This window comes from Emys orbicularis, chromosome 17, assembly GCF_028017835.1.
Source record: "Emys orbicularis isolate rEmyOrb1 chromosome 17, rEmyOrb1.hap1, whole genome shotgun sequence".
In the NCBI taxonomy this organism is placed as follows: Eukaryota; Metazoa; Chordata; order Testudines; family Emydidae; genus Emys; species Emys orbicularis.
The window spans coordinates 4,184,656-4,203,701 of NC_088699.1; the positions used below are offsets into that span (position 1 = coordinate 4,184,656).

At 44.0% G+C, this 19,046-nt stretch overlaps 2 protein-coding genes across 6 annotated transcripts; one reads left to right on the forward strand and one right to left on the reverse strand.

Moving 5' to 3' along the window:
• Window positions 1-3,076: 3,076 nt before the first annotated feature.
• On the reverse strand, window positions 3,077-6,634 carry EMC6 (ER membrane protein complex subunit 6). 5 transcript variants are annotated; one of them, XM_065418278.1, is made up of 4 exons: window positions 6,557-6,634; window positions 5,715-5,785; window positions 3,828-3,907; window positions 3,077-3,636 (listed from the first exon to the last, which is right to left on the reverse strand). In XM_065418278.1, exon 4 carries the CDS (start codon window positions 3,597-3,599, stop codon window positions 3,267-3,269), a length of 333 nt encoding a protein of 110 aa, XP_065274350.1. In that variant the 5' UTR covers window positions 3,600-3,636; window positions 3,828-3,907; window positions 5,715-5,785; window positions 6,557-6,634; the 3' UTR covers window positions 3,077-3,266. The 5 variants fall into 5 exon arrangements, with proteins under 5 accessions (XP_065274350.1, XP_065274352.1, XP_065274353.1 ...); XM_065418280.1 differs by having other exon boundaries at window positions 6,561-6,624; XM_065418281.1 differs by lacking the exon at window positions 6,557-6,634 and adding an exon at window positions 6,372-6,391.
• A 111-nt stretch (window positions 6,635-6,745) lies between these two features.
• On the forward strand, window positions 6,746-18,730 carry TAX1BP3 (Tax1 binding protein 3). Its single transcript, XM_065418426.1, has 4 exons — window positions 6,746-6,819; window positions 11,691-11,810; window positions 12,134-12,211; window positions 17,831-18,730. Exons 1-4 carry the CDS (start codon window positions 6,781-6,783, stop codon window positions 17,966-17,968), a joined length of 375 nt encoding a protein of 124 aa, XP_065274498.1. The 5' UTR covers window positions 6,746-6,780; the 3' UTR covers window positions 17,969-18,730.
• Window positions 18,731-19,046: the final 316 nt, after the last annotated feature.

The following is a 19,046-nucleotide window of genomic DNA, read 5'->3' on the forward strand; positions in this document are numbered from 1 at the left end:
CTGTTCAGCTGCACTGCAACACCAGTTCCCAAGTCCTGTATGATCTACCTGTAAGAGCAGATTGAAATCCTTTGGGCTGGTGTTGAGATAAATAAGATCCAGCGTTCCATTCAATTTGTCTGTAGTTCAAGTAACATCATACCAAAGGTAAAGTGACTCTCAAGATGTTTTCACAGGAAGAGCCCTTACTCTATAGACCATGGTATCCTCCTATTTCCATAGAAGTACTTTACCAACCCCACTCCAAAAACCAACCAGGCTCAGTGATATTTGCAGTTGGCCTGGCAAAGCTCTCATGAGCAAATTAATACAGAACTTTTGTTAAATCTAGTGTTTAAAAATGCCAGAATAACCTACAGTAAAGGGATGAGGTTTGTCCTCTAGTAATTGGTCCAGGTAACTTGACATTTTGGGGTACAAGAAAGCATAGTGTGGCACAGCAGGTAGCTGATCAGGGGAATATTTTGAAACAAGTTGGGTGATGCTTCTAAGGAAGTTGACATATGCTTTTATTACTGGCCTGATGTCAACACTTTTGTCTGAATTTTCTTTTGGACAAACAGCCATTGGAAGCTGAATATGGAAAGAAAGTATCAAATATTCAGTGTGTTAACAGTGTGCATCAAGGCATCTGTCAATGACAGCACATTCAATGACCAAGCCTCCCTTCGTTTACCAGTTGGTTTCATGCTTTTCTCAGCAACTCCTTTTTATTGTCACTGTGCTTTTTGTTTGGTTCAGGGATGATTATCCTCTCTACCTTACTTACTGATTCCTGACAAAGGAGGAACTTGATGCTTCTACCAGTAGGAATGGATAGTCACGATTACTGGATCAGGCAGCTCTAGTCAGGGACAGCTACTCTGTCTGTTTTGTTATCCACAGTTTGAAATGTGGGCGTGTGGAGAGGAATAGCACCAATTTGTTTCCCACGTCATTCTGTATCTCCCAGCCTACTACAAGTTACAGGATTTATTTAAAAGTTAGAAATCTAATACTTAACTTTTTTTTGGTTACACGGGCTTTTGAAAGGACAATGAGCCTTTGTTTCTGACTCACAAAACTCTATGACCTAAATTCAGATGGTGATATAACTTCCCAAAAGTGGTAGGAAAAAATACTAGGAAGCAAAACCACAAAAGTCAATTCTACTTGGCTCTGTGCTTCCTTAGGATGAATTTGACTCACTAGCCTTGGATGAAAATGGTAGGTGGTGAAGATTAAGCTGCCTTGCTTTGAAATATGACATTAATAGCCCCAGGTCAGGCTTTTCACTCAATTCAAAAACAACAACTGGTGAATGACTTTAAGGTGAAACCTGACAGCATTGGCTTGATGCAAACAGGACCGTGTAAACTTAACTAAGCCAACATAACTCGATCTTAACCATCTATACTTAAGTAGTTTTTGAAGCTGAAACAAATATAATACAATGCTATATCACCTCAGACTACGGTATGATTCACTCAAACAGCTCATCACAAATAAAAACAAGGCTAGGCCTGTTCTGTAGTCTAATACTTTAACTTGCCAAAATAATGTTACCTTGTTAGAAAGGACCTAACCCACTTCCTGAGTTGAAGGCTTTAGGTCCCTCATCACAAAACTCGATCCCCATCCTATATATATATTTTTTTAAGGTAAGTCAGTGCAGAGATTAGTCATAAACAGTAACTATCGGATTCTCAGGAGTTTTTCTTTTTACAAAATTTGATATTTTTCCTTGGAGTTAAGATATAGCAATGGAATTTGTCTATTGTAGGGCAATGTTGTGTCTTTTCTGTATGTTGTATTATTTTAGATAATGATGATTAACCATATACATGCTGGTTTCCCCATTTTGTTTTGAAATGCATACATAACCTTTGAACAGTACAAGTATATTAATAAAGCTGCCCATCTAAGTTAACTAAAATGCCCATGTTTAAAAGATGCATGACTCAATATAGAAAAATAGCTTTGACAGAATTCAGTAACTAGACCCATGTTATTTTGCAGGAGACCAAAGGTATATTGACTGTAAATATATAGTATGGCAGACAGTATTTATAGTATCATTGTCAATTTCCCTCTTTCATATATAACTACTTTGTTTCAATAGTAAGTAAAGTTTAAAATAGAGGGCAGACTATTTAAAAAAAGGCATTTCAAAGTATAAGTGGGAAAATGTTTTACACTGAATGTTCTGTGTCACTGGTTAGTAATTTATGCTTCAGAATAGGGTGAATTGCAAAAATGCTACTGCTGATTCAATTTTCTCCTTGTATGGAAATACTGCTAAGTGTGCTTTAGAGCCCTGTCACCATACAAGTGCAGAGACTATATACCTGCTCACTAAGAAAACGGATGAAGAGGGATTGTAGGGCCTGTCCTATAGCTGAAAGCTGCAGTTTACAGCTCCGTCTGTCCTTGATTTTCTTGCAGAAAATGAAATATTACCACAATAATGCATTGTAAGTTTGGGGAAATACTAAGTGAGTCTATTCCAGATCTCCAGCTGTGGGTTTGTTCATTTTAGCTATAACGGATACTGATTCATAGGACACTGTGGTTTCCTTTGGCATAATGTAGTATTATGTCAGTGGAAAGCATTGTGCAAATACCACTAAAAACCCAAAACAGTGACTCATGACTGTACTACTTAGTGCCTTTTATATCTGCCATTACAAAAAGTATGCTCTGCAAAAGCAATGCATGGAAGAGATTGAAATGTTTTAGTAACTTTAATTTCCTATTTGTAAAGTGATTGTACCCAGGATCACAGCACTTACTTCTGTCCAGTTTCATGTACATTTAATTACATATTACCATGAAACTAACTTTGTGTCAGTGTTTCCTTTCAGATTTCATTGCATTAAGCTTATGGCTAAAGATACTGTTTTTACCAATGCTTGTATGCTGGCGCAAACGGTGACAGTGGGAACACAACATAAAATAGAGCTGCTATTGCTGATCTTACAGAGGCAAAATGTAAAAGGAATAAAGTCAGCCAAGAATGGTGGACAAATGGTGATTTTTAGCGATTCATGGGATACTTATAAATGTGTGGGAAGCAATTTAAGTGACTTTTCTATAAGACATTTTACATCCAATTTAATTAGACAAATACTACAGAGTTTTGTACTCAGACATAAGTTACTGACCGCCTCAACAATACAAGCAGTGAACAACAATTTAAAAAGCTGGCATAGTTGTTTAGATGAGTTTTTGGCAACAGTCCTCCTATTTCATTAAAACCCATTGCAGCTAAAGTGGTTATTACTCTTTTAGTAGACATGCACCATGCCATAGAGGAAAGTCCAGAAGAGGACATACGTGAAGAGGCCTCCGATAAGCCCCCCAGTGAAAAGTGGCCTTCGGGATTTAAAGTACTTATTCCACCGCCGTCCAGCTTTTAATACCAAAAGCACTGAGAGAAGGACAGAAGCCAAGAAGTAGAAGATGAAGCCATGTAAACCAGTCAGGCCAAGAATTCCTGCTGTTGCTCCTGACAAGGCAGAAACGGATGTCCTGCAATAATCCAGAATGGCTGCATTCCCTCGGACTGCTCCTTCGCTGATGAACTGAGGCCCTTCTCGCTTAGCCACCATTGTAGCCATTGCTCTGGTTTGGAGTCAAGTCTTTCTCCCAACGAGACTAGGTCAAAGGAGAGAACAAACTATTGTACTAAGTCAATTTCATTTTATTTGGGAAGATGGGATGGAACAATTCTTTTCCCTCCTGTCCATAACTAACAGCAGGAACTGAAAGTGAAAAATGCACAACTACTTGGAAATTGACCTCTTTAGCACAAATCACCATCAGTAAATTGATAAATTGAAGAGTACCTATAATCTGTTGCACATTTTGGTAATGTCAGGCCTGACAGCATGTGGAATGCATCAGTCATCAGAACATTGTTCATGACCTTCGAAAAAAATTGATTTGATGAGTAGTGTCTTGGACAAACTGTATTCCCAGTTATCTGTACTAGAAATAAGTGGTGGTCTTTGAACAACTACAAGAAATCAAGGAGCTATTCATATGTCTACTAGCTGTTATAACTGATGGTATTCAAAGAGCTGCTAAAACATTCAAGCAAATCAGGTAGTCTACACTTGGATTTTATGTAAATATAAAATTAACTTGCGTTAATGAGGTAAGTTTACATCTCAACCTCGGAGCCCTTTAACACCACACATATAAACAAAACTGAACCAATCTCACTACTGTATGTCTACAGCACACAAATTTACTTGTTACAGTAAGAAAAATTTAGGCCAGCTTTAGTAAGAGTCTAAAAAAAAAAAAATGAATGTATCTTTCCAAGTCAGGACAGGTTAGGCATTTTAGAACTCACTACTCAAAGAATTAAATTTAAGTGTAAGAGAAATAAAAATTATGAAATGCACAGACCAGTCAAAACACTAAAAATAACACACTTTGAAATTACAGAGAATATATGTGCATTGCAGGAAGTACCAAGTAGTAGCAACATTAATACAAGTATGTGCTGGGAGGTGAGTGTGAGAGAGAGAGAGAGTGTGTGTGAGACACAGAGACAGGGTGTGTGCTGGCTGCTGGGGACATTTCTGAGATCATAGAATATCAGGGTTGGAGGGGACCTCAGGATGTCATCTAGTCCAACCCCCTGCTCAAAGCAGGGCCAAAGCCCAGACAGATTTTTACCCCAGTTCTTTAAACAGCCCCCTCAAGGATTGAACTCACAACCCTGGGTTTAGCAGGCCAATGCTCAAACCACTGAGCTATCCCTCCCCACTTTGCCATGTGCTGTCTCTTTAAGACACTCACTGAAAGCTCTCCTGCTGTTCTAAGCCCTGTTATCTCCTCTCCCCTCCTCTGCTCTGCTCGGGCAGGGAGAGTGTGTATGTGAGAGCTGGCTTCTGGGGAAATCTCAGAAACAGTGCACTGTCTCTTTAAGAAAGGCATTCACCCAAGTCCTTCCTGAGCCAGGCTGTCCCCCCTCTGCCCTGGCGAGATGGGGTGCAGGGGAGAGGGGGACATCCTGACATCAGCACCCTTCTCTCTCTCCCCTCCTCCCCAGCAAGCAGGATGGGTGTGCATGCTCTGCTAATCACCTGGGCAGCATTTGAATCTCTCCTGGGCAGCCACTTGCCCCAAGCACACAGCTTCCAGTATAAGACTTGCAAGCCCAATTTATAATGAGGTTACTCATCTCTATGGCCTTCTCCTTCAACATATTGTAGTGTACATACATGTAGTTGTAACAGCAACCCAAATTTTAAATTCACATCCTTTTTGTAGCACAAAGAGAGTTTGGGTAAGATTTCCTATTTACACTTAAATTTCTATCATTTTTGTCTGTTCAACAATGCCACCTCTTTAGCTAACTACCTAAATTCAGAGGTTGTAATTAAATCTAAGGAAGAAGTATCTAGACACTACAGGACCCAATTAGCCTCACGTAGCTGCACACTGCATTAAAGCCACTACTAGGCATTTCTATAGCACTTTTCATCCAATGATTTCACTGTGCTTTACTAATATTAAAGAACCCCTCCTCCACTGGGCTTAGACCCAAAATAACTAGATACAGGGATCACTCTACTCAGCAGTGTAATGCAGCGATCGCTAGGGTGGAACATGATAGTTGTTCAGTAGCAACCCTACATAAAAGTTCAGGACTGAAAGCAAAGAGTGTTGTGCTTAATTGAAGCTTCTGGAAAATTTGGAGGGCCTCATAATGTAATTACCTGAGGTAGAATGCAACCAGAACACAGAAGACTAAGGGTTTGTCAAGCCGTTTGGACCCCAACTGTAGTTTCTGTAAAAAAAGATTTCACAAACCTTAATATTCATAGACACATTATACAAAATAGCAGTAAAAGCAGATTTAAATCAATATGTCTCCTCCTTTCCCTGGTTAAAGCAAAACCACCCAGCCCCAAGCTAGCTCCATTTCCCCCACGCTGAGTGAAGCACAGATGAGGAATTTGGAACACTAGTTTAGTGTTCTCTGGGGTCACCGACTCCAGGAGGGACAAAAAGAAAGCGCTGCTTTCCCCCCCAGCCAAGACACCGAGTGCAGCTGCCACTTAGCCCTGAGCATGGCTGGGATACAGGATCAGCCTGGGGGACGGAGTCTCAGTGCCATGGCCGGGCCAGTGGGGACACCGCCCTAGGCCGCAGAACCAGGCTGGCCCCAGCTCGCTCCTGCACCTTTATGGGACAGAATATCGCCCTCGAAACTACTCTCCGCCCCTCCTGCAGCCTGGCGGCAACACTAGAAACAGCAGGTCCCGAGCGCAAGACCAGCGCCCTCCTGGGCACGGGGGGGGGGGGAGGGGCGAGCCCCCCGGGGTACCCTCACCCCGCCCCCACTCTTACCCAACCCCCGTTCCTACTCTCACCCTGCTTCCGCCCGGGGGGCGCCGGAGGCCCAGGCCTGGACGGGGGCCGCCCAAAGGACATGCCTGAGGCAGCGCCGCCAGGCTCGGTTTGACCCGAGGGCGAGGCCGGGCCCAGGGCCCGGCACGACGTCTCTACGAACCCTCAGCAGCTGCCCGGCCCCGCCGAGGTAACAGCAACGACTTACCCGCCCCTACCGCAGGCGGGAGCCCGCCATCTTAGAATAAAGGCTGCTGGGAAACATCGCCCCCTCCTCCCAGCTCTCAATGCGCATGCGCCGGCGCTCCCTCGGCCTGAGGTGGCGCCCGATTGGTTCCTCGGCTGCGGAGCGAGGGGCGGGGCCGGCGGGACCTTTTGTTGGCGAGGCGGCGGGACCGCCGGCGAGTCAGGCGCGAGCTGCCGGGCGGGGCCATGTCGTACATCCCGGGGCAGCCGGTCACCGCCGTGGTGGTGAGTGGGGTGCGGGCCGGGGGGGGCGGAGTCTGGACCAGACCCCGGGCTGGGGGGATAGTGATGGGGATCCCCGCCGCGCCCCCCCCTGCCAGGCAGGGCCCCACCCGGAGCAGCCCTCTCAGCTCTGGCAACGGGGCGCGGCTCCGGCCCGGCTCCCGGCGGGGGGCTGCGGGCGCGGGCACGTCACGGGGCTGGCGCGCGAAGCGCTCGGGACGTTCCCCCTCCTCCCGGGCTGCGCTTCTCGCCGGTCCGTGCGAAGCGCAGGAAACGCCCCGGGGCCGCGCTGCCCGCCCCGCCCTGTGCACACACCCGGCCGGGCTGGGCGTGCTCGGGGAGCGGGGGCCTGTGCGGCTCCCGGGCCTGGCTAGTGCTGGGGCGGCCCCGCCCGCAGGGTCGCTCCCGTGTAGCGATGTCCGTGTGGGGTGATCGTGTCAGGGCTGATTCCTGCCCCCTCTAGGAGAAGGGGGAAAGTTGTCTCCCTAGGCGTGCTCTGCTCCCAGTAACACCCCCAACGGGGTGGGGGTGTTTAAAAGCAGTACCACTTGTGTGTGAACAAGTTCTGGGTTAAACTGGTACAGAAGCCGGGGCGGACACACTTTCTCTTCCCGCTGGCCTTATTTCGCTTAAACCGCGTACGAACAGGTTTGAGCTGAACTGAAGTAAGTGTTCATGCAGAGGTTTGGATTGTTAAACCGATTCCTGGAGTGGTGTAAGGGTCCGAGCACTCGGCCTGGGCCTTAGGAGAGCTGAGTTCCATTCTGACTCTGCCACTTGCCTGCTGGGTGACATGGAGCAAGTCACTTCACCGCTCCGTGCCTCTGTTTCCCCATCTCTAAAAAGAGGCTGGTAGGGGGAATGGAAAGGTCAAACTAATTCATTTTGGGGGTGTGAAAGGATTGGGTGACAGCTCCGCTTATTGTGTGCTTTTTAATTAAGATTTTAATACAAATATACTCTAGGTTATACCATTTTTCTTACCACTTTCATCCAAAGATTGCAGACAGCTCAGTATCATTATCCCCTCTGTACACCTAGGAAAACTGAAGTACAGATGTGATCTGACTTGCCCAAGATCATATAGTGAGTCAGTGGTAGAGCAGGGAACAAAAGCTAGCTGTCCTGTCTCCCAGGTCCACTGGATTATGCTGTCTCCGCTAGTTGCTTATGGTTACGTTTCTGATGAGCACAGGACTGCAGGCATGCATGTCACTTTTCAGTAGCCACAGTGGAGGGGATGGAAAAAATAACCTTTTTTGCACAGTCTCTGACAGTCAGGTAAGAACAAAGAACTAGAGGCTGTATCTGGTGAGCTGGTGTGAGTTCTGCTACTAATGCAAGCCCGTGCAGGTTAGATGGGGGCTAATTTGACTCCAGAATCAACCCTTCTCAGTAGAAAATAAACCAGCAAAATTTACCATACAAGTGTAGAGGTGAAAATTTGCCACATATCTGTGTGGCACACACTCTCTGTCCAACCAAGTGACTGTCAAAACAAGTCAAATTTCTGACATCTCCCTGCTATGCCAGGCAGCCTAACTGAGCACAAATTGGGATCATGGTATGTGTTGTACTGTGATTTAAGAGACCTAGCATAGTCAACTTGCCACTTATCAGAGGACTTCACCTCAGATGTCAGACCTTTCTAACAGTATTTTTTTTTTGAAAACCATTGTGATCTTGATGGAAAGAAAGTGCTCACTGTTTAGCTTGGCAGATGTTGCCTTCTGTTAAGGTGCCTCCTGGGATAGAAGATGATGGTGCACAAATCACAATGGGCCCCTTTTCCCATGGGTAAAAACCCTGCATACCATGCTGCTCAAGGAGCGTAGGTTTTCTTGAATTGGAATCTCAGTATCACCAGTTAACAAAACAAAACCAAGAATGTCCTTGTTCAGCTAAAGTTGTGGTGCCTTAAAACCCCCTCACACTTGATAAAAATGCTATGTGACTGCACGCTGTTGCTGTTAGCCTTGTTCTCAACAACCTGCCTCCGAGCCAATTCTAGTGTTGAAGACAACATAAAAAGATATCAAATCTGCTGCCATCCACTTGTTTGGCTGCCAGCCTGGAGTCTGTTCCTTGTCTGTCTCTTATTATGCTATGTGCAATTTTTAGTTTGTCTGTGGAAGTTGTCAGTATTTCCAATGAGCTCATCTGGAGTCTCACTCTTCAATTAAAATATGACTATTTGTTTACTTGGCTAAGTTACAAACACCTCCCTCTTGTGTTCCAAATGGGCTCACTGGACCCAGGGAAGCATTCTGATGGATGGAAAAAGACAGCCGTGCAAACTTGAGGGAAGAAAAACTTCCTTCAAAAATCTTACATGTAGCCTGTAATTTTGCCCTCTACCATGCTTTCTTTCCAGGAGTCACTGTCAGAAGGGAAAGCTAGTTACCATACCCAATCTGTACCTAGAGGAGAGAGGCTGTTTCCATTTTGGGTATCTCAAGGGGAAGAACCTTCCCCTGAGCAGGGAAAAACAGTTTCTAATCTCTCAGTACAAAGTGTCACTCTGGTAGCATGACAAGACTTACTGACTGTTCTGTATCCTCCACTAGACAGTGCTGCTTTGTGCTCTTTAAAAGGTTGGAGTGGCATCTGCTTTAGCTATTCTAGTCTTGTGAAGTAGATTAAAAAAAAATTAATTTTGTACTTAAACTATATCCCTTGTGAAAATGAGATGCTAAGCAAGCTTTTGAGAATTAAATCCTTGTTTTTGGTTTTATCTGTAATCTGTGGGTTTGCAATGCTATAGTTAAGAGTTCTGTTACTATAGAGGCAGTAAAAACATAGTAACGATAGTTGGTCACACTTGAGTCCATTAAATTAAGATGTTCTAAGATAGTAATGTGAACTACTTTCCTTGATGAAAGAAGATTGCAAAGCAACTCACTTTGAATTACCAATCCCACTCAAACCAGGCTTCCTGGTGATGTGTATGATAAATCTCATAATTTTGGTGAAAGTAGGTGTCATAACTATAAAGGGAAGGGTAGCAGCCCTCCTGTGTAAAATACTATAATCCCTCCTGGCCAGAGACACCAAAATCCTTTTACCTGTAAAGGATTAAGAAGCTCAGGTAACCTCGCTGACACCTGACCCAAAGGACCAATAAGGGGACAAGATACTTTCAAATCTTGGTGGGGGGAAGGCTTTTGTTTGTGCTCTTTGTTTTGGGGGTTGTTCGCTCTTGGGACTAAGAGGGACCAGACATCAATCCATGCTCTCCAAATCTTTCTGAACAAGTCTCGCATATTTCAAACTTGTAAGTAACAGCCAGGCAAGGTGTGTTAGGTTTATCTTTGTTTTCTCAACTTGTGAAAGTTCTTTTTGCTAGGGGGATTACCTCTGTTTGCTGTAATGTTGAACCTAAGGCTAGAGGGAGTTCCTCTGGGCTCTTTGAATCTGATTACCCTGTAAAGTTATTTTCCATCCTGATTTTACAGAGATGATTTTTACCTTTCTTTAATTAAAAACCTTCTTTTTAAGAACCTGATTGATTTTTCCTTGTTTTAAGATCCAAGGGGTTTGGATCGGTGTTCACCAGGGAATTGGTGGAGGAGTCTCTCAAGGCTACCCAGGGAGGGAAAGGTTTTTTGGGGGGAAGACACAGTTTCCCAAATGACTCAAACTATTTGGGTGGTGGCAGCAAAAGCAGATGTAAGCTGGTAGTTAAGCTTAGAGGTTTTCATGCAGGTCCCCACATCTGTACCCTAAAGTTCAGAGTGGGGAAGGAACCTTGACAGTAGGTCATGCAGCAAAGGCTGCACAAATCATTTGTTTGGCAGAGCAGTTTGTAGCCTGAGGGGATCTGGGCCTAATTCAAGAGGAAAGACTAAACTTCTTCTTTTGCAAAGAGGCCCCTGCTAGACAGGGTTCTGGGTGAGATCATGACTCCCCTTCATATCTCTGTCACTAAGAGCTCCTCATACAAAGTTTTAAAATCTCTTGCTGTCCGAACCTTTTCATCAAGACTTTTTTAGTATTCTTGATGCCAGGGGTGACTTTACAGCTGGTCTTGTGAACCCTTTGGTAGTTGGACTCTCTTCAGCTGAGTTAGTGACCTACACTCAGAGTGTCTTAAGTTTCTGAACTTGTTGCAGATAACAGAAGTCTCTGCCCCATTATCTATTGAGGAGTGGTCTTGCTTAGTTGGGGATTGGTCCTGTTTTGAGCAGGGGGTTGGACTAGATGACCTCCTGAGGTCCCTTCCAACCCTGATATTCTATGATTCTATGAGTGACAATAGTAGGATACATACTCCCATTGGCAGAGCACTAAGGAGGAACTTGTAGTTTTTCCATGGACAAAACAAAATAAGATGTGTGGGTTAGAGAGGCTGCTAGTTATTGACACTTGCATTTTATTGGCTTGAAGGAAACTGAACTCTAGTATAATTTTACTGCTAGTGGTGCCGTCCCTCCCTCCATTTCAATTGTGATAGTAGAGATAGAGGTTAAACTTCTTTAGATGCTTAAGTGGCAAGTCCTTTAGGGATATGTTTGGGGACGCTTATTTCTGTTGTGGCTTGCTAGCAAGGACAAAAAATGCTCCTCAGTTACTGCTGTTAAGTTTGCTTATCTCTTTGGGATAGACAGGAAATGCTCTCATCCACCAATGGGTTTTAGATCCAGAGATCCCTGCTCATGTTTAAATATAAAAAAACATTCTTGTGATATGGCCTTCATTTGTAAACTATCTTATGTGCTCCCTTTGTCTGGAAGTTATACAGTAGCTCACCGAACAAAATCTGTTGTCCTGTCTTCAGAGATAGTTACACGTAATAAAGCTAAACTTAATCTACTCTGGTTGGAGTAGAGGAAGGAATGTGAATCCTACACTTTGTTTCCTCCCATCTCTTTCAGCAAAGAGTTGAAATCCATAAACTCCGGCAAGGTGAAAATCTGATTCTTGGATTCAGTATTGGAGGTGGAATTGATCAGGACCCTGCTCAGAATCCTTTCTCTGAAGATAAAACTGACAAGGTCAGATTCTCTTAAGACCCCCCCCGTAAGAGGCTGAGTGCCCTCAACTCACCTTGAATTCAGTGAGTGGCACCCACTTTTTGTAGGTCTATGCCTGGTCCTCCCTCAGTCTCATTGGTCCGTGTTATACTCCCTTCCCACTTAGTCAATGTCGCCAATTTACACTGCTGCTGCATTTGGGCTCTTGTGTAACTCGTCTGTTTTCGAATATCAGACTTGTTTTTAAATGGAATCCATTTTTAAGATGCTGCTAAATAAAGGTTATTGCCTTGTGTGCATTTGTAACCGTTCCAACTGGAATAACTAAAACATGACTCTTACAGGGTATCTATGTAACAAGGGTGACGGAAGGAGGCCCAGCAGAAGTTGCCGGACTCCAGGTTGGAGACAAGATAATGCAGGTAAATTCAAAGATAGGAAGAGGAACATACTGGAATGCCTGGATGCAGCCAATACAGGACAATCCCAGCCCAGAAGCTCCCTAGGGAGCACTGCTTTCCAGGCTACTTCAGAGGTAGGGGGGAGGGTGATGGTGAATCTCATCCACTTGATCTATTCTTGACTGTTTCACCTGCTTGTTGTCCCACTGCTGTATGTGCTAAGGGAAGCTTATAAAAGATCACTGCCTTCCTATATGGATGGTCTTGGGAATCTGTCTGGAAAAGCTTCCATATCTCCAGATAAGAGGCTTCTGGCTGTAACTGCCAACATGAATGCCCCCTGCAGGAGAGTGGAGTCACTTTGATTCATGGTGAACAGCAGTGCAGATAAGTCACAATTGAGCACATGGTCTTGAATGGTCATGAACTCTTGCGAACCTCAAAGCTCTGAAAGTAGTGCCTGGCAACCATTCTGCAATACCAGAACTTGAGGCAGATCATGAGGAAGCAGACTGACACACGTTCTTTCCCCCAACATGCCTTTGTGGGGCTGGTCTTTTAATAGTGTACCAGCCTGGATCCATCCGGGGTACTAAGGGTAACCCACCAGGAAGAAAAATGTCATTGCTACCACGTTAGGCACATACCCAGTGGTCATTCTCAGAGGGGATATAGATGCAACCCTCATGGTGAGGGTGTTTTGTATCTTATGTCTATATGTTATGGAGTATCCAATCAGAAAAAATGATAAAATCACAAAAAGGGCCTTTACTTGTAGAATCATAGTCTACTTTTAACAAAATTGGCAGAAAGCTTCTAAATACAATTGATGATGCAAGTGTGTACTCAAAATAGTCCTGTGTGGAAAGTTTTTTGGGAAATATTTAGTCCCTGTGTATAGTTTATGCATTTTCCCATACTTTTTTCCCTTCAGTTAAAACAGAAGTCTATAGTCACATGACATTATGAGCTTGTTTGTACCATGTAATACCTCATAATATTTTTAGAATGGACTCATTTGAGAAGAGTTTTTGTCTGCTATGTTTATGAAGTTATGTAGATAAGACCCCTACCCCTTAGTAATAAAGCATATATTTTCCAGTTTGCTCAGCTGGAGACATTAAGCTAAACAAGCACATATGATACAACTATCTTCTTACTGTCACTGAATACAATGACAATACATGTATACTATTTATATAACAGTAAGGACTCAGTAGCTGGGCTGTAGAATGTCTTGTGTGAATAACAAACTAGTACTCTAATGTAACTCCTACATACAACTGTGAGCTACTCGATATCTAATGCAATGCCCCTTTGAGCTATATTAACTGACAAAAATAGTCTCAGAAATTTGCAGGCTGTTGAAACATTTCTACTGCCCCTCAGAACCTGTCTCCGACGTGTTCAGTGCTCTGTTGCTGCACTTGTCATTGTCACAGCCGCATGCATCAAGTGCACCAAATCTTCCCTGCAGCATTTGCATCTCCTTGTTGCACAGGTGCTCACAGCTACACTGCACAAAGGTGATGTGGCTGCTGAAGCAGCCAGCTGGACCACTGTGTTAGGAACAAGATGTCCCATGCTACCTGTCACCCATCTGGTGCTGACAGGGGACACACAAAGATACTGAACTGTAGCATGATTTTGTATGTCTGACTGATCAGTGGCATGTTTCAGGTGCTGCCTGAAGAGGCCGTGGTTGGCAGTTTCTCATTTGTTTTGTTCTTGGCAAACAACTCAGCCATATGATCCAGGGATGGTTGCTTCTTACCCCAATATAATAGACACCAGTGAGATCTGTTGACTAAAAAACAGCAGTTGGCTTGGATTGCAGTTACCTACCTTCAAATCTTGCTAGTGATACTGAGCAAGGACTATTGATTCAGCTACTGCTTGGTTCTTCATTACCTCTCTGGTTAACTCAGGTTTGTCCATGATGTGAATTCAAAGTAATGGTCCTAATTTATAAAGCCATCAACAGGCAGAGATACAGCTACTTCCTAGACCAGGGGGTAGTCAAATATTTTTTGTCAAGGTCCAGACTCCAGAGAAAATAATGAAGTAAATAAAAAGATTTAGGGTTTGTTCAAAAGTGTCTGGTGGTCTGGATTTGGCCTGCAGTCTGCCTATGGACTGCTCCTGGCCTAGACTATCAGATCATCTTTGATGGGTGACCAGGACTCAGTGGTTCAGCTCACGCTGTAGGTAACTAGAGCAGGTTTACAGATGCCTTGCCTGTCTTCCTGGTGGGACTCAGTCTGGTAGGCCTGCTCAGGGACTGCCTAAGGCCACACACAGCAGTCTGGGAGGAGCTGGTCTCCCTTTAGCTCCACGATCAGGGTACTCACCTGGGATAGGGGCAAGCCTGGGTCAGTTTCCTCCTGATGGGATTTGAACAGCGAGCTGCCATTGCTCGAGTGCTCAGAGGTGAGGTAGCTCTCCCTCATGACTGTTAACCCAGTGGTTACATAAGAAAGGTCATATGGGTCAGATCAAAGATCCATCTAGCCCAGTATCCTGTCTTCTGACAGTAGCCAATGCCAGGTGCCCCAGAGGGAATGAACAGGTAATAATCAAGTGATCCATCCCCTGTCACCCATGCCGAGCTTTTGGCAAATGAAGATAGGGACACTATCCCTGCCCATCCTGGCTAATAACCATTGATGGACCTCTCCTCTGCATTTATCTAGTTCTTTTTTTGAACCGTTAGTCTTGGCCTTCGCAACATTCTCTGGCAAAGAGTTCCATAGGTTAACTGCATTGTGTGAAGAAATACTTCCTTTTGTTTGTTTTTAAACCTGTTGCCTATTAATTCCATTTGGTGACCTCTAGTTCTTGTGTTTGTGAAGAAGTAAATAACACTTCCTTATTTATTTTCTCCACACCAATCATGATTTTATAGACTTATTATATCCGCCCTTAGTTGTCTCTTTTCCAAGCTGAAAAGTCCCAGTCTTACTAATCTCTCCTCATATGTTCCATACACCTAATAATTGTTGTTGCCCTTATTTCCCCCTCAATTCCAGTATCTTTTTTTGAGAAGGGGTGATCACATCTGCACACAGTATTCAAGATGTGGGTGTACTGTGAATTTATATAAAGGCAATATGATATTTTCTGTCTTATCTATCCCTTAATGATTCCCAACATTGTTAGCTTTTTTTTGACTGCTGCTGCACATGGAGTGGATATTTTCAGAGAAGTATCCATCATGACTCCCAAGATCTGTCTTGAGTGGTAACCGCTCATTTAGACCCCATTTTATATGTATAGTAGGAATTAGGTTTTCCAATGAGCATTACTTTGCAGTTATCACTATTGAATTTAATCTGCCATTTTGTTGCCCAATCACTAGTTTTGTCTATTTGCAGACTGCTTTGGACTTACCTATCTTGTGTAGTTTTGTATCATCTGCAAATTTTGCCACCTCACTGTTTATCCCTTTTCCCAGCTCATTTATGAATATGTTGAATAGGACTAGTCCCTGTACAGACCCTGGGGGACACCACTATTTACCTCTCTCCATTCTGAAAACTGACCATTTATTCCAACCCTTTGTTTCTGGTCTTTTAACCACGTACTGATCCATGAGAGGACCTTCCCTCTTATCCAATGACTGCTTACTTTGCTTAAGAGCCTTTGGTGAGGGATCTTGTGACAATCTAAGTACACTATATCCAGTGAATCCTTCCTGTCCACATGCTTGTTGACCCCCTCAAAGAATTCCTATAGATTGAGGCATGATTTCCCTCTACAAAAGCTGTGTTGACTCAGACCCACCAAATCACGTTCATCTCTGTGTCTGATAATTCTGTGTTTTATTATAGTTTCAACCAGTTTGCCCAGTACTGAAGTTAGGCTTGCCAGGCTCACCTCTGGAGCCTTTTTAAAAAATTGGGGTTACATTAGCTATCCTCCAGTAGTTACATAGTAGACTCTGGGTCAATTCCCCCTTGTGCCTCACGAGAAGGGATTTGAATAGGTAACTGCTATCTCCCAAGTGAGAGCCCTAATTGCTGCAGTAAGGGACAGTCTGATGTCAGTTCATCTTCTCTTGGTGAAGCTCTTCCACTTTAATTAAATGATAATTGGGTCACAGAGACCATAAGAATCACTTAACCCACCCACTGGAGTATAAACTCACCCCGGGTGTGGGAAGAGTCTGGTTCAAGTCTCACTTTGTCTCCTGAGAGGGGATTTGAATAGCCATCTCCCTGCCATGCAAGTAACTGCCCTAAAAGATGAGCTATCTTGCTATGAGGGTTGCTCTGTTTGGCCTCTTGAAGCTGTTCTACTTTAATTCGATGTTAATTAGGCCAAAACAAAGATGTGCTGTAAGGAGCCCTCTGTACTGTTAGGTACTATGCTGGGCTGGTGGAGACCAGGCCTCAAGTCCTGAGCCTCATGTAGAGTCCCTTAAGTCCTTTTTCTTGAAGCTATTCCACTTTAAATATTAATTCGGCTAAAGCAAGACAAACTAGCAAAGGGTCCTCTGTGGTGCGGGGGTTAGGGTAGGTGCCCTGGTTCAAGTCTTGCCTCTGCCTGGGGAGCTTTGCCACCTAAAGTTCTATTTTTAAATTAAAATTGATCTGCATAAAACTCAAACCACTCCTTCATCCCCAGTTGCTAGGTTATTCACCTATGGGCCAAGAGACCCCAGACCACATCCCTTGCTCTGTGAATGGATTTGGACTAGGGCCTTCTACCTCCCTGGCAACTTTAGGGAGGGGTGTCCCTGTTCAAATACCCTCCCCTTTTCAAAGGAGAAGAGTCCTCCAAAGAAAGCCAGGGGATTCAAACAGGGAGCTCCCCCCTTGCTGAGGCGTGCCCTGGAAGGCCAAGGATCCCCCTGCAAATCCCTTCTTTAACAGGCACAACCAGGATTTGAACCAGAATCCAAGGGAGTGATTCTAACTCCTGGCCTGGCCCAGCCCAAACACTACTTAAGTAAAGTAGAACAGCTCCAACAGGTAAGACTAAGGCAACTCCCCCATAGCCTATACTCCAGTGAGCAGGCAGAGGGGGAATTGAATCCAACTCTCCTACAGCCTGGGGGAGAACTCAAACCACTGGGCTATATAGCAGTCCTAATGCTAACTATGGCCCACTTACTATGTAGTTCTTTAATTAAAGTGTACCAGCTTCAGCAAGAGCAGAAGAGAAACCCACGCCAGACCCTCCCTTAGTTCTGCAAGGAGGGAACTCACCTGAGACACAGCAGAAATGTACGTGAACAGTTTTTTCCTTGGGTAACGTAAATGTCCCTGAGATAGTGGGTGCTGTTCAGTAAGTCTGCCAGAACAGTCTGTGCTTCCACTCAGTTCTCTCTATCTGCCTTCTCCACATCTTCATGTCCTTCAGTGCATGGTCAAGCTTTCTCTAAGCTAAGTCTCTTCTCCTACACTTCCTCATTCCAGGCAGCACCCGGACTCCTGCAGGTATGGTTGTTGTACTAGCAGCTCTTAAATTGTCTGGTACTTCTCCAAAACAAACTTTTGAATCTTAAAGTTGACCCTGTCTTCACTTAACCCAGAAGTGCCAAGACAGTGTGTTTAGCAAGCTGGGGCCTGTCTGTCACCTTTCCCAGGCTAGCTCCATTGACAATAATATTGTTTCCTGATAAAACTTCTGTTGTAGGTGAATGGGTGGGACATGACAATGGTAACTCATGACCAAGCAAGGAAGAGACTGACAAAGAGGAATGAAGAAGTGGTACGGCTCCTGGTGACCAGACACTCCCTGCAGAAGGCTGTTCAGCAGTCCATGATGTCCTAATTATGCAATAGGCTTGGGGGAGGGGGGCAGAAGGAGGGATCTATAGAGTGACACTCCCTTGTTCTAAGGAAGCAAATACTAGAGCTGCCCAATAAGGTAAAACATGCACCATTTTTACTCTAAACCGAGAATAGTAAATTCTAGATACTTCAGCAGCAGTTTCTCTTTCAGAAAGGCTTCCAGTAGCATATGCTGCATAAAACAGCACCTTACCCTATTATGTACACAAAGCTGTGACAGGGGAAGAAGTTAGCAGTTCTATAAAGAACAAGATGCAAAACACAAATACTTTTCTTAGGGAAGAAACTGTGGAAAAATGCAATTAACTTAGTGGGAGATGATTCTCCTATAGTGCAAGAGTTCCCCATTGCTTAGCATTTAAAGCTGTTAGTGGCTTCTGGAAAGGAGTGAATGATTAACAGTGAGGAGAGGAGGTAGTGTTTTTACTCTAAGTTTTCAAAATCTAATGTTAAGGGTTAGATTATCCCTTGCTAGTTCAGGCTCAGGTTTTTAAGATGCCACATTTAAGTAAAAGTTTGTAGAAGGTCCAATGCTGAGTAATGACATCTACACTACTTAGTATCATGTGCTAGCAAACGTTAAGCAGAATATTTTGCAGTGCTTGAGGGATAGTTCACTGCAAGATTTTAGTCTGCTTCACCAAGCAGCTAATCATAAAAGGGACACAAGTTTGAACTAGCAGTCGGTGCATAAACAGATTATAATGGAAGCTGTGTGGGATTTAGTAACAAATTCCAAGACATTTCATCTTGTATAGAAGTACTTTGCAACTGTAGTGATGATTGCTTCATAAAATACTTGGGAACAAGGCCAGCTTTAACATGCTATAACTATTGCAACTCTAGGGCTTGTTTAAAAAAAAAAAAAGATACTGTAAGTGGGAAAGAGATGGAAACCTTTATCATTGCTGAACATAAAAGGAGACAGTTACAAAGTTCCACTTCCTCACTCCACATTTAGCAGAGAGAATCTTCAAATAGAAGGGGCAGCTGGTCTGTTTTGTAAGGGGAGACTTATTTAAATCTTGTATTAAGTAGAAATGTGCAAATGAGCTTGC

Excerpts from the sequence above, each read along its gene's own strand:
- EMC6 (XM_065418279.1), bottom strand. The coding sequence starts at position 3,599 with ATGGCTACAATGGTGGCTAAGCGAGAAGGGCCTCAGTTCATCAGCGAA.
- TAX1BP3 (XM_065418426.1), top strand. The coding sequence starts at position 6,781 with ATGTCGTACATCCCGGGGCAGCCGGTCACCGCCGTGGTG. Across the intron at positions 6,820-11,690 it reads AGCCGGTCACCGCCGTGGTG|CAAAGAGTTGAAATCCATAA; the intron begins GTGAGTGGGGTG and ends CATCTCTTTCAG. Across the intron at positions 11,811-12,133 it reads CTGAAGATAAAACTGACAAG|GGTATCTATGTAACAAGGGT; the intron begins GTCAGATTCTCT and ends TGACTCTTACAG.